This window comes from Rhododendron vialii, chromosome 10a, assembly GCF_030253575.1.
Source record: "Rhododendron vialii isolate Sample 1 chromosome 10a, ASM3025357v1".
Taxonomy (NCBI): Eukaryota; Viridiplantae; Streptophyta; class Magnoliopsida; order Ericales; family Ericaceae; genus Rhododendron; species Rhododendron vialii.
In genome coordinates this window covers 33,295,112-33,310,503 of record NC_080566.1, presented here as the reverse complement: position 1 = coordinate 33,310,503, position 15,392 = coordinate 33,295,112, and the positions used below count along the sequence as shown (strand labels likewise).

Below are 15,392 nucleotides of genomic sequence, written 5' to 3'. Positions count from 1 at the left end.
TGAAGTGGCAGAGCAGTTTGATAGTGTTATTCGATTGTAGGATAACTGTAACATGTATAGAATGAGAAATTCTACCGTACTATTATATGGCCATCCATGTGATATGGCATGGAGATTTAAGCTACTAAGAAAAAACATACGCGTAAGATGAGTATAGATGAAATTAAAATGTTAAGGTGGATGTGAGGTACGACTTTGAATTTGCAAGAAAGAATTAAAAACAAAGCCGACCTTTCACAGAATGTGAGGATAGTAGCTAGATATATGAGAGAAAATAGATGAAGTTGGTGTGGACATGTCTCTCTCTCTCTCTATATATATATATATATGCAGTATTTAGAAGTGATATGGTTACGTAGATGCATTGAGGGAAGGAATAAATAACAATATATTGACTTTTATGACGTTAGTTCGAAAAGATCAAGACTCATTAGATATTATATATCATGGCGTAGGATGCCTTTCAGGGACAGAACCAAGATCTTGTAATCACGGGGGGCCACTGTTTGTTTCCCAAAAAAAAGTAAAAATTGGCCTAGGAACAGCGAGTAGTGCAGTTCTAGGCCTGATGCGGGCGTGCCAGGGCAGGATTGCTGCCCAAATTCGTATCAAGGCCTGGAAGCCTTAATCTGACTTCTAATTGGACGAAAGTGCACGGCCTAAGGGTGGAGACCGTGAGGAGGTTCGTGGTTTGCCTTTGCGGGCTAAGGACTTAAAATTTCCTAATCGTGTGAAAAATGGAAAGAAAGGTAGAGCAAGGCCTAAAACAGAAATAAAAGGACTTCATTAACGGTTTAATAAAGTCTGATCACAAGGAAATGAAATAAAATCTAGGCTTGGTTAGATTGAACGGAAAACTAAAGATAATTGAAAGATAAATATGCATAAGCCGGGGGCTTGATGGTCGTGGACCTTTTGCCAAGGCCTTCAACTCTGGTATTTATAGGCAGATGTTCCAGGTCTTGAGCTGTTCAAGCTGCGTCCACAGGCCTTCATGCATGGCTGCCAAGTGTCCCTTTTGAGCTGCTTCAAAATGCTCCAATGAGAGGCTATTCTTTGATAAAAACGTGCCCTTTACTCCAAGGAAATGGTAAAGGCCTGAAAAGCCCTTCTTTTCTGCATAAAACTTTGTAAAAGAGTAAAAGGAACTTCAACATCCAGGCCTTTGAGCTGCTTGTGAGCAGCTATTGCTTGACTGGACGTCTTTTGGGCCCACCAATGCTGAAGACCAAGGCTTCTTCAGGCTTTCCCACCATTTTATTGGTCCTTGCATCCCTTGTGGGCCCTTAAATCCTCTGAGGTTCATCTTTCACGGAAGAAGGATCCAGAAACAAAGGATTAACCAGACCTGGATGAGCTGCTTGTGAGCAGCTTGCTTAGGTCTGCATGAATCATTCACCAACAGCTCCAAGGGCTGCATGTGCGCCACCTGTCTCTGGCCTTGCTTCATGCTGAAGAATAGGGTCCCACCAGTTCAGACCTTGAGCTGCTTGTGAGCAGCTTACCCAGATCTGTCTAGCAAGAATATTCTAGGCCTTTGAGCTGCTTATGAGCAGCTTGAGGCCTTTAAGCTGCTTATGAGCATGGATGTTTATAAAAAAGGGATATTTGGGCCCACCAAGGCCAAAAACGCAGGCTTGGTTGAGCTGCTTGTGAGCAGCTGCTTCTCATCTCTCCGATGATAATAATAATGCGGAATAATACCCCAAGCGTAGGGCTTAACACGTCGGTTGAAGCATAATAAACCGGAAATCCGGGATCGTACCCAAGGGAAAAATTATATGGCTTGGTCGGATTTGTAGATGCAAGTAAGGGCTTTCGGCCTTTAGACGGCCAACTTTGTTTTACTTTGAAAGGTGGAAATAAAAGGGCTAAATTAAAGCGAATTAACTAGGGAAAAGATAGGCTAGGTCTAGGAATTATTAACACCCAAGACTCGAGCTAAACTACACTCTTCACCCAATTACACAATTTAAGATACTTGATTAAAGTTCTCAAGTCGGAAAATCGAATGATTTGAGAACCAAGCTAGCTCTAGAATTCATTTGACAAATACCTCGTGCGAAAGAGCTCTAAGCATCTTATGTGGTGGGTAGTCGACGCTCCCACCTACACAAGATCAAAGAGGTTAACACCTCGGTGATTTATCAAACAAACCCGAACCCCACATCAATTTTCAAATCAAAGTTTGAAGCTTTATTGGGTGTAAAATGCAATTTTCGCCCGGGCCATGAGATGCTAATCATCCCATGACCTAACCCTTGAAACTACTCACCCATATCTAGAGAGATAGGAGCAAGCAAAAATCTAGCTACCATAATGAAAATAACAAGACTTGAATTAAACTAGAGACTAAGATAGATCGGGAGAAAATAAACAACTTTAATTAAGGCAACAATAACAAAAATTAACAACTAAGGGCAGAAAATTAAAATATAAGTGCTGGAAAAATGAAGAACAGCAAGAACAATTCAAAATGCAAATTGAATCTAATTCTAGATCTAAAATTAGGTAAGCAAATCTAAGTCTACTTTTTTGTACAAAATAATGACAAAGGCTTTTATACTCCGAAGGTCCGCGCCTGGAATATTCCCAAGATGCTCAGAAAATCCGCTCTTAAGCCCCTCGGCATCGATGGCAACGGCCTTAGAATGCTCTACTATGGGGTTCGGCATCGATGGAAGATGATTTGTCCCATCGCTGCCGAAGTGGTTAAGGGGTATTTGCCACTAAGGGGCTCGGCATCGATGGGATGTAAAAGTTTACATCGCTGCCGAGGCCAATAGTGGGTCATTGCCTTGGCCGCCTTCCTCTTGCTCGGGCAAATCTGCTTCTTGCTCGGGCAATGATGGGTTCTGCTCGGGCAACTCTGCCTCTGCCTTGGCCATCGGGTTTCTGCTCGGGCAAATGAGTTCCTGCCTTGGCAACTTCAACTTCTGCTCTGGCCATCGGGCTTCTGCTCGGGCAAATCTGCTTCGGCTCGGGCGATGACAGGTTCCGCCTTGGCAAGTCAACTTCTGCTCGGGCAAAACCTTGTCTAGTGCAACGAAAGCTCCCTTTTTGGCGATTTACCTACAAAATAGGACTAGACACTATACGAGCAAACAACGTTAATAATAACTAATAAGTAACTAAATTTAACTAAAACTAAATACTAGCGCACCCTGCATTACATTCTCGGGTGCTTATCACGCCCCCCAACTTAAGGTTTGCTAGTCCCTAGCGAACGAAATGCAGAAAATTAAAACATAAGCACTATGCAATCCTTCCGAGTTCACAACTTAGAACATGCTCAATTCTGTAACCTAGCAAGAGTTCAACAATCCGGCTTTTTATTTCATTTCTACAACTCACATTTTCAGCATGCAATTAAACAGGCTAAGTATCAAGCAAGTCCAAGAGCAAGTCAAAATGGTCTGTGTCCTCGAACAATGGGAGGATACGGGACACAGAACATGCGAATTCAGACTAAACCATATCCACCGAATCAGTGCTCAACAACAGGCATTAGCGAACAAGAATTACTATGCCTCAAACAACTAAAGCACTTTTATTCAACAGAATTGAAAACTAGCAGATGATATTTGGATAACGAAAGGAAAGCATGCCATTAACTAGTTATGCAACTATCAGACAGTCAATCAAAATGGAATTCAAGCGCACAAAAGATCAACTAAGGACTTTTTAAGCTTGTAATGACCTTGGTTACAAAGAACAGGTTAGCAAAAATGGGCGACGGTCTATTACTAGCTTGGTTAACTACCCGAGTGACCGCCGCCAACATATGAAATGAACCAAGTCAAGGCCGAACCGGCCAAACCAACTACTAACTAATAATGTGCAAAGTTATACTACGAAATGAAAATGAAACAAAACAAAACAAAAGGATAGGATAGTTGGCATGTCAACCAACCAAGACCCCGACCAAGTAAGGGGAATTTCTAAAGCCACCGACTCTCTATCAAATCATCACCATGACACCACCTCATCCTCCTGTTAGCAAGTCATCTACTCAGTCAGCCAACTCCTCACTCTCATATCCTGCAAAGTCATCACTCATTTCCCCCTCATCAACTGGCTCGGGGACATACTTCACCCCATGCTGCTGCTCTAAAATCGAAGTCTGCCAGGCTATCTCTCTCCTTTGTGCTTCCTGTTCCCTCATCATCTTTCTCCTTTCAGCCTTCTCCTTTCTTTGAGAGTTGATAATTGAAACCCCTTGACAAAATAGCTTCTTGAGCCAAGACCCTTGTTTCTCCTTTCTTGAGGGCATTGTGGTCAAATAATCCCCCTTTCTCGCTTGCTTACCCTTTGCAGTGTAAATCTGGGATGAGCTCTTCACCTCAAATGTGTCATCTATAGGCCCCGGAGAAAGTTCTTCCAATTGCTCATAGGCTGCCCCCCTAACTCCTTTGCTCTTGCACAAGCTAGTAATCATACATGGAAATGGCATATTGGCAGTAATCAAAGTATTGGCCCTAAAATCACGCAGCTGAGTAAATATGAACATGGCCCAGTCAACTATCAAATCATTAGCTGTAAAAGCAAACAAAATTTCTCCACTTTTCCTGGTTGGCCTACTCTCTGAACCTCGGGGATAAAGATTGTAATGTATCACTTTGTTCAGGAATCTAGAGCTGCCTTTGAAATTTCCGGGCACATGGGGCAATGAAGCCAAAGCGGGATCATAATACAACGTCTCATTTACTACTTGCAAATCAATCAATTCATCCTTTCTAGGGTAATTTACAGATTCAGGAGGAGGCCTTTGAATTTTCAAATATGCAGCAATATCATCAGGAGTAATCACAATATCTATTCCCCCTACTTTCGAAAAAATTCTAACAGCCGGGTCACTTTCCCAATCACCCTCAGGAATAATCATAAACTTATAAAACTTGATAACGGCATTCTTATTATAACCAAGTAACGGCTCAGTCCAGAAATTCAAACCTTTCCTCATGACGTACCGAAGCCCCATGTGATCATCGGACAATGCCGTAGCATCCACTTGCCTCTCATTTTTGAACTTTCTGCCCACAAAACTATCCTCCCACACTCTCCTCTTATCCGCTGCAATTTGACCCGGAGTCCGTCTCCTCCGCTTACTCCTTGATCCCGAAGCCTCCGCGGGCTGAATTTCTTCCTCACTCTCAGCCATGAAATCATCTTCCTCTTCAATTTCTGCTTGAGAAGGCGGAGCACGATGTGCGGTTTGTTTGACTCTTGGCATTGTAGGTTGAAAAAGGTTAGGGTTTTATTTTTTAATTTTCGGATTTTTTTTGGTGGGATTTTTCTAGGGTTTTGATTTTTGGTGAGAAAATGGAATATAAGGTAGATTTTGTGGTGGGGGGTGAAAATATGGGTGGAAACTAGGATGAAAAGAAAGATTTTTGTGGAAAATTAGGAAAAATTCGGATTTACAAAGGGAAAATTGGGTTTACCTTGTGTTTGGCTTGGAAACCTGAGATTGATGAAGAAAACTTGTGTTTTGTTGAATGAGATGGAGGATTTGGGGATTTTCTGTGGAAATATGGGGGATTTAGTGGGTGGTTGAAGGTTTGGGGCTAGGTTTTTTGGGATTTTTGGAGAAACAGAGAGAGATGGCAGTCGGTTCAGAAGTTTGGAAAAGGATTTGACTGAGTTTCTGTCGAGCAGGGCTCTGTTCTGTGGCTGGAAGTACCTCGGCATCGATGTAAAACCTGAGATCCCATCGATGGCGATGGCAATAAGGGGCTGATGAGCTATGCTTCTCGGCAGCGATGTAAGACGATTGATTCCATCGATGCCGAAGGCAATAAGGGCCCAGAAGACTAACACACTCGGCAGCGATGTAATGGGATTTAACCCATCGATGCCGATGCCAATAGGATTCTGTTTTTCTTCAATTTGAGCCCCTGAACTTCCAAAACTTTCCATAGCATCCCCCAAAACACCTTTTAAACAATGAACACTCAACCAAACAACCCTCCGAACAACCGGTCGCTTAGGCTAAGCAAAGAATGGGAGAAAAACAGGATGCAAAATAGGACAAGGTGACTCATATGTGGTATAATCATGCAAAGAATGCCTCGTATCCTTTCCTAAGTGCGCTTTGGATTCCAAAATGATTGAAAATCGACATTTAAACACAATTAGGCATGGACATGCGATTATTCACCTAACTACAAGCTTTTTATTGAGAAGATGGGGATATGGGCCAAAACTTGCTCACAAACTTGCTCAACACTTAAACCATTCAATTGTCAACTAAGCATGCAAGTTAAGAAGCACAAAATTCTTGGGATTGCTACGAATTCTTGCTAACTAACAACGATTGAGCATGCAACAAGTCTTGAACAAAACTAAAAACTCTGACAAAAGGAAGAATTTGCAAGTAAAAACCTTTTATTTATTTTTAAAATTTTCAATTTTCTATTGTTTTTTTGAATTTTTCAAATTTTCAAATGTTTTTGAATTTTCAAAATTTTTGCAAAAATTAAACAAAAATCAACCAAATAGCACATAAGCTAACCCCTCCAAAAATGCTTCGTTCGCTCCGATGATAATAATAATGCGGAATAATACCCCAAGCGTAGGGCTTAACACGTCGGTTGAAGCATAATAAACCGGAAATCCGGGATCGTACCCAAGGGAAATATTATATGGCTTGGTCGGATTTGTAGATGCAAGTAAGGGCTTTCGGCCTTTAGACGGCCAACTTTGTTTTACTTTGAAAGGTGGAAATAAAAGGGCTAAATTAAAGCGAATTAACTAGGGAAAAGATAGGCTAGGTCTAGGAATTATTAACACCCAAGACTCGAGCTAAACTACACTCTTCACCCAATTACACAATTTAAGATACTTGATTAAAGTTCTCAAGTCGGAAAATCGAATGATTTGAGAACCAAGCTAGCTCTAGAATTCATTTGACAAATACCTCGTGCGAAAGAGCTCTAAGCATCTTATGTGGTGGGTAGTCGACGCTCCCACCTACACAAGATCAAAGAGGTTAACACCTCGGTGATTTATCAAACAAACCCGAACCCCACATCAATTTTCAAATCAAAGTTTGAAGCTTTATTGGGTGTAAAATGCAATTTTCGCCCGGGCCATGAGATGCTAATCATCCCATGACCTAACCCTTGAAACTACTCACCCATATCTAGAGAGATAGGAGCAAGCAAAAATCTAGCTACCATAATGAAAATAACAAGACTTGAATTAAACTAGAGACTAAGATAGATCGGGAGAAAATAAACAACTTTAATTAAGGCAACAATAACAAAAATTAACAACTAAGGGCAGAAAATTAAAATATAAGTGCTGGAAAAATGAAGAACAGCAAGAACAATTCAAAATGCAAATTGAATCTAATTCTAGATCTAAAATTAGGTAAGCAAATCTAAGTCTACTTTTTTGTACAAAATAATGACAAAGGCTTTTATACTCCGAAGGTCCGCGCCTGGAATATTCCCAAGATGCTCAGAAAATCCGCTCTTAAGCCCCTCGGCATCGATGGCAACGGCCTTAGAATGCTCTACTATGGGGTTCGGCATCGATGGAAGATGATTTGTCCCATCGCTGCCGAAGTGGTTAAGGGGTATTTGCCACTAAGGGGCTCGGCATCGATGGGATGTAAAAGTTTACATCGCTGCCGAGGCCAATAGTGGGTCATTGCCTTGGCCGCCTTCCTCTTGCTCGGGCAAATCTGCTTCTTGCTCGGGCAATGATGGGTTCTGCTCGGGCAACTCTGCCTCTGCCTTGGCCATCGGGTTTCTGCTCGGGCAAATGAGTTCCTGCCTTGGCAACTTCAACTTCTGCTCTGGCCATCGGGCTTCTGCTCGGGCAAATCTGCTTCGGCTCGGGCGATGACAGGTTCCGCCTTGGCAAGTCAACTTCTGCTCGGGCAAAACCTTGTCTAGTGCAACGAAAGCTCCCTTTTTGGCGATTTACCTACAAAATAGGACTAGACACTATACGAGCAAACAACGTTAATAATAACTAATAAGTAACTAAATTTAACTAAAACTAAATACTAGCGCACCCTGCATTACATTCTCGGGTGCTTATCAGCAGCTTATATGATGTTAGATATAGGCCTTTGAGCTGCTTGTCCAGGCCTAAGCTGCTTGTGAGCTGCTTGGGATGTCTCCATGCATGGTTGCCACGTGTTCCCAAGCCTTGCTTCATGCTAAAGGATAGTAAAGACTCAGATCTTGAGCTACTTGTAAGCAGCTTACCTAGATCTGCCAAACAAGAACATTCTAGGCCTTTGAGCTGCTTGTGAGCAGCTTAAGGCCTTTGAGCTACTTGTGAGCTGCTTGTGAGCAGCTTAAGGCCTTTGAACTCCTTGTAAGCTGCTTGTGAGCAGCTTAAGGCCTTTTGAGCTACTTGTGAGCAGCTTAAGGCCCTTTGAGCTACTTGTGAGCAGCTTAAGGCCCCCTAATTGCTCCTTAAAGGCTTTAACGATGCTCTTAAAGCAGTGGGCCTTTCATCAATTGGGCCTAAACTTGTTGGTAAATCATGGGCCTTTGCCCAATGTAAGCCTTCTGAGCCCAAGCCTGGTGAGAAAACCAAGGCTTCTACCAATTTGGGCCCATTTCTTAGGCCTTTGTTACTTCTAGGAATTTGGGTTAGGCCTGGATGAAATACTTAGGCCTGGTGGACTGATTCAAGCCTTAGGCCTTTGATTGATTTAGGCCTATATGGAAGGCCCATCATTTCTTAAGAGCAGGCCCTAATTCGTGGGCAACTGGTCGTAAGGTCTTTCAAGGCTAGGGCCTCGACCCTCGAGGCTACCTTTTAACCCGTAAATCCATTTCCTGATTTTTGGCCAAAAATGGGTGTAAACAGCCACTCTATGAACACGATTTTAAAATTTGAAGGTTCGAAAATCTAATAGTTTGTTTGGTTTAAATTTTGAGGGAGGTTTTTTTGGGTAGTAAGTAGAGAGAGATAGAAAAAGAAATGAGATTAATAATTGAAGAAAAAACTTATGGAAGACCGTGCACAGAGAGAGAAATTGGGTTTTGGGACAAAAACGAACACATTTTTATGTCTAAATAATATCCAATACAAAATACAATACCTAGATGTTCTCACCAAATAAAAAAACAAAAACAAAACATTAATATTTAAAAAAAAAACCCCGAAACCGCGCGGGGGCCTTGGCCCCCATATGCCCACACCTCCCTCCGTCTCTGATGCCTTTGAGAGAGATAAATGGAGGAAACAAAATTCAAGTAACCCACCCAATTGACGAGGACATATGGCTCGTGTAAGTATATATTAATGACATTATATATAACATCATCACGGGATCGATCTCTCTCTCTCCAAATATATATGTGTATATATATACACACACATATTTAATATTTGTGCTCGTAATAACATCATTAAAGAAGCTTGTTGAAAATAAACTCATCATCATCATGGAATCTCTCGCTATATATAAATGTATACTCATACAATATGTGTAACAAAAAGAACAATTTGTAAGAAAAACAATGAGAGCTCCAAGTGACAAAACTCTGTTAATTAGCTTTCTATTGATCTATTATAAATTTATTTTTTCTCCTGAATATTGCTTTTGTATACTTATACCCTGTAGTCGTTTATCTGTTTCACTTGGCTAAAGGAAATGAATTATTACTTTTTGAAAGTTGAAATACAAAGATTAAAACGATCATGGGCACGATGTCATCACAACCGAGAACAAACATCTCAATATGATGGGCACCATTCACTCGGACAATTATATAGCACCCATCGTCCCAAAAGGGAACAAACGTTGGCACTTCGCCAATCAAAATAGAAATGAAACACCAGAAAATATAAGGTTGCATCGTGGAACTTAAGAACTGTCCTAACTTCAAAATCTAGCCTCCTTTGATCCCTTTAGATCGATGATAATAATAATAATTTATGTGCACTTCGAATGGTATTATATTTGTTACGTTTTTTGTCAGGTCTACTATTCATCCATCAGGAGCCTCACACTTGTACTGTTTAGTTCTGCCATTTTAAGCAGTGTTGGTCCTGTTTTTTCCCTGCTAAAGGTTGGCGACAAGGATGGAACCAGGAATACATAAATATTCATAAATAAACGAATGAAACATACAATAAAAATGTACACTACTGAAATTGTGCTCTACATTATTTTAGTGAGTAGAAATCATATATTATCGAATCTAGTCGATATGTTCAACAAAGTTCTCTTCTTTTTTTTTTCAATGTAGATAGATAATTATAGAATCCGCAAGAAAATAAAGTGGGTTAAAATTGATATATATATATATATATATATATATATATATATTTTTTTTTTTTTTTAAATTCACCTGGACTACAGCCCACCTTTGGTTGTGAATACTTCTGCCCTTGGTTAAGCAAGGTTGGAAAGTCACCAACCTTGCTTCTTTTGGCTTTGGTCTTGGTATTTTTGTGTCAGGGTTGAGAATGGGTGCCACAATAGTTGCAATTTGTTCCTAATTCTAGGCCATTTGTTTCTTGTACAATTCTTATTCTTATTAATAAAGTCCTTTCTTCGCCGATAAAAACAAATCATCAATTCGTAAAAACATAAACAAACATCTAAAGGAAATCTACACCTCTATTTAGGGGTGTATGATATGCACATTTTGAATTTTCGTGAATTCATTAAGTTTTTCATAGAACTTTATAACATTAGTCTTGGATTCATAATTTTTTTTTACAAAAATTCCTAATATTGGAACATGCATATATTTGTAACATTAATTTTAAATTCATGACATGCGTATATTATGAGTTTTTATCTTGATATTGTAAATTTGTAAACAAGTGTAGGAATTTCAATGCAGATGTATTCACACAAAATATTATTAATATATTTCAAAGCGATTGAGGGGATATATGAATTTCCGTTTGACCGAAGAAAAGAAGGGGATATATAACCTAAAAACTCAAACAGGGACGTGTATTGTAACATTTTCCTCCAATAATGGAACCAAAGGCTAGGACAATCATATACATGTCGCTCGCCACCTCAAATAGGGACAAAAGTTGGTAAGGAACCATCCTATCAAGGAAATGGATAAACAAAACAACAAAAGTTAAATATGTGGCAAATACATGACAATGCTAATATTTTAACAACTACAAAATATCATCACTCAGCATGAATTGAACCAAAAAAAAAATTTGGCAAGAAAAACCTGCACCCAAAACCAGCATCCACAACAAGCAACATATCCAGCTGAAACTAAACCTGCAGCATCCACAACGAGGAACATACCCCGCCGATACTGAACCAGCATCCACAACGAGCAACATAACCAGCCGAAACTAAACCGGCCAGCAACATATCCAGCCTCTAGAACATCTTTGCAGCACCAAAGCCCCGTCACATTGAGGATTGAGCGGCGCTAGCTAACAACAGATAAACCATCTCATAAGTGCACACATCACAAACCAGAGGTAGCCTAGCTAAGAAGGAGCATAAAAGTCAGAAATCGATCTTAGCAGCAGCAACAAGCTAGGACAAAAAAAATCAGCAGAAATCTCAACAGAGCCGTAAGAACCCCTGGATCAAATGACACCACCCAAACTAGTAGTCTCTTTCTAGAGAGACTTTATGCCTAACTCAAAGCCAATTGGCAATGAGTGGAGATGTCTCAATTATTATTAAGTGATCAATCCATTCCACTCTCAAGCAACGTGAGACTCTATTTCCTTAACATCCCTTCTCACGTGCAGCCTCCTTTGAGGTCTGTCATGTGTGGCCACTTTTGGATTCTGTCATCGTACAGCCTTTTTGCTGGTCTGTCATTCGTGGGGTATGGATTGTAATATTTTTTTTCCCGCTCTGATACCATGTATAAACTTTATATCCAACTCAAAGCCAATTAACCATAAGTGGAGAGATCACAAATGTTATTAAGTAATCACTCATTCTACTCCCAAGCAATATAAGACTCTATTTCCTTAACACTTTTTTGGTGGAGCAGTTCCATAAGAAGGTTTGGAAGAGAAAGACAGAGAGGAAATTGTCAAAAAAATAGATGAATTTGTAAATAATATAGAAGCAGTATCATCAATAGCATTCGCCTAATTAAACTCCCTATATAACAACCCACACACACCCCACGCAACTTTAACTTCCCTATAAATGGCATCCTTATCCCAAGCCAGAACCAGTATTCTACAAACCAAGGCCCTCTCACACTTGATTTTATCCTTAAAACTCAATTCACTAGGGTTGTAGAGAAAACTGTACAGTAAATTTTTGCCGATCAAAAAAAAAAGAAAAAAGATGAAATGTTTTAACGGGTCACATTAGTTGTTTTTTAAAATGAAGTACCTAGTCGAGCACAACTAGTCAACTACAGAGCTAAGAGCATCCACATTAGCCTCACTAAATTTAAGTCAAATATAGCTAAAAAGCCTAAAATGATCACTTTTTTTTTTTTTTACTTTAACTAGTCACATTTTTCATGTCTATTTTATCAGGAAGGCTATTGTAATTCGATTTTATCAAAAAAATGGTGGATCATGGTTTCAATGGAAAGAGCCTCAGCCCAATAAATGCACTTCATATTTATGGGACCAGACACAGTGAAAAGGAACGAAGCCCAAGCTTACCTGGTAGAAGCTGAAAGAATAAAATAATCTCTAACTTTGGTACAGTGAACTCTTTATTGATAACGAGGAACTGTAGCAAATTTAAAAAGTAAAGTAGTTAAAACGAGGCTGGTGTGTTTGGACGTTTTCATGATTTTCCTTGCCACTCTAGCGAAAATGGTAATATAAAGACATTGATACAGATGCTCTAAGATTTTCAGCTAGTGGTGTGAACATGCAGGCTAGAAAAAGAAATCGAAATACAAACTAGAATTAGAACATTTATCCACTTAAGAAAATTTGAACTCATCCCATTTAACCAAGTGCATCTTATTTTTATCTACCGTATCACCCCAGAAAAAATTTCTTTGTAGTTTCTCCAGTTTCGTTGCTACTGCGACTGACATTTTAAATAGCGACATAAAATAAATAGGCACATTTCCAGTGTTGGAATTGATAAGAGTCAGCCTTCCTCCTGAGGAGATACATCGACTTCTCCAAACAGTCAAGGGCTTTTCAGTCCGTTCAATAACAGGATCTCAGGTCTTAATTCTACCCGGGTTTGCCCCCAACAGCAGTCCAAGGTACTTGATAGGGATTCACCCCCAACCCCCAACGGGAGGTTGGGGGTGAAGAGGATGCTTCAACAAAACTTGGCACTCTTGGCCAAGTGGTGGTGGAGATACGGCAATAATAAAGAATCAATTTGGGCGAAAGTTATCAGAGAGAAGTATGGTTTGAATGCAAATTGTTGGCTCCCATATACCCATGGTTCAGGCTCAACGTCGAAAATATGGGCGGATATTTGTTCACTTGAGGATCCATCTTCACACCTGGGCTATTCAATGCGAAAGAGTTTTAGAATCAAAGTTAACTCAGGAAATTCGACCTTATTTTGGGAACACACCTGGCTTGGTGAAACATTGTTGAAAGAAGAGTTCTCGAGAGTCTTCCTGTTATCAGATCAAAAAGAGGAAATGGTGTGCAATATGAGGAGTGAGGCAAATGGGGGCTCCTAGGAGTTGTTGTTCTGAAGAAGGGCGTTCAGGCGAGAGAGGCAAGAGTTGGATAATTTGATTCAGAGGATTCAAGGTGTGACACTAAATCCAACTAAGCCTGATTATCTACAATGGAGATGGTCAGCTGACGGAAAATTTAGTGTTAAATCAACTTATGGGAAATGGGATCAGCTATCACATTCCAACAATGCTCTGCTGGGTTCTCTATGGAAAAAGCTGTGCTCGCCAAAAGTGGAAGTCTTTGCGTGGATGGCTGTCAAGGAGAAGGCGGCAACTAGATCACTTCTCTTGAGCAGGAACATTATTAGTGAGCCTCAATCTACTTTGTGCCCTTTTTGCTCAATGCACCTGGAAACCCATCAGCATTTGTTCATCGAATGCCACTTTTCTTGGACTGTGTGGTCTACCATCTTGGACTGGTGGAAGGTCAAGTGGGCATGCCCGGCATCTGTTCCGATCTTAGCAAGTTGGTGGCTTGATAATGGATACCTCAATCTAGAGAAACACATTTGGGAATCTTGCTTCTATGCTACACTATGGTCTATTTGGTTGGTAAGAAACGACTACATTTTCAATAACTCTACTACTCAACCGTGGGAGGTGGGGGATGTGGTCAAAACTAGGGTCGCAATGTGGATGAAGGCGAAATTCAACATCAAAATCTATACTGTGGAGGATTTCAAGGTTTTTCTAGATGGTATCCGGAAATTAAAGCTGTAACGTAATCTAAGGTGTTTATCCAACTATCTGTTGGATGCTTGTTTTTTTTTTTTTTTTTCCGGAGTATCCAAGCTCTTTATGCTTAGATGTTCTTTTCTCGATGTACCCTTTCGAGTTATATAAAATGTTTCGTTTGCCGAGAAAAAAGAAAATTTGAACTCAATATTTGATTTAATCAACGATATTAATTTCTCAGATGCCCTTCAATTACCAAAAAACAGAATTTTGGTAGTAAATAAAAACGATAAGAATAGCAGCTTAATTTGAAATTGTAGCAGTGGCGGTCGGCCACCACCACTTGGTGTCCCTTGGGCCTTGGCCCTATCCTTTGTGGAGCAAAAAACTCACATAAATTGTGGAGTCACATTCCAGAGATCTAATTCATCCTGCGTAATGTAATTCGATTTCGATCTACAGGCTAACTCTTTTTTTTTTTTTTTTTTGGTGAAACGGCAAAAATTTTTATATATAAACTCGATAAACAGGTACATGCATGGAGGGATAAATTGAGCTCTTCTGGATCTTTACTTCTCACAGAAAAGTTCAGCTCTTCTGGATTTCGTCATGCGTGGTGCTTATTATTGCATTAATAGTTTCCTCTTCAAGTTTGTGGATTCTTCCTTATTGGTACATGCTTCCACTGATTTGGAAAAGAGGGCGCTTTATACATAATTTACCCCCCAAAAAAAAGAAGAAGGGCAGACAAATAATTTATCTTTTACCTCGCTGATCAAGAAAATAAATTATCTTTTAACTCAACCGAATAATACTACGCATCAAAAGGCATTAGACCGTGAATTAATATTTTCCTTACAGTGTGGATTGAAAATTATTTGACACCAAAATATTGTTAAATGTAAAAACTTTCAACTACGGCAAAAATCTGTGAGATTGATACGTATTACATAACGCAGTGGGTTCGAGGTCTGGGAATTCCCGGGTCATTGCTTCTTGACATTATTTTTCATTTGATTTAGTACGTACTTATTTATTTACAAGCTAGTGAAGTCATTAAGAGAGCAAGTATATATCAAGTCTTGTGCATAGCACGCATTTTATTCGAATCTA

The 15,392-nt window shown here is 39.9% G+C and overlaps 1 protein-coding gene and 1 long non-coding RNA gene across 2 annotated transcripts; one reads left to right on the top strand and one right to left on the bottom strand.

The window, feature by feature from the left end:
* Positions 1 to 2,365: 2,365 nt before the first annotated feature.
* Positions 2,366 to 5,143, bottom strand: LOC131302343 (uncharacterized). The gene is made up of 2 exons (XR_009191707.1): positions 4,954 to 5,143; positions 2,366 to 3,072 (listed from the first exon to the last, which is right to left on the bottom strand). It is a non-coding gene; the product is annotated as an uncharacterized LOC131302343 (long non-coding RNA).
* Positions 5,144 to 12,506: 7,363 nt separating this feature from the next.
* LOC131303146 (uncharacterized) lies at positions 12,507 to 14,996 on the top strand. Its single transcript, XM_058329937.1, has 4 exons — positions 12,507 to 12,609; positions 13,129 to 13,565; positions 13,776 to 14,288; positions 14,862 to 14,996. The coding sequence occupies exons 1-4, from the start codon at positions 12,507 to 12,509 to the stop codon at positions 14,994 to 14,996; spliced, it is 1,188 nt and encodes a 395-aa protein (XP_058185920.1).
* Positions 14,997 to 15,392: the final 396 nt, after the last annotated feature.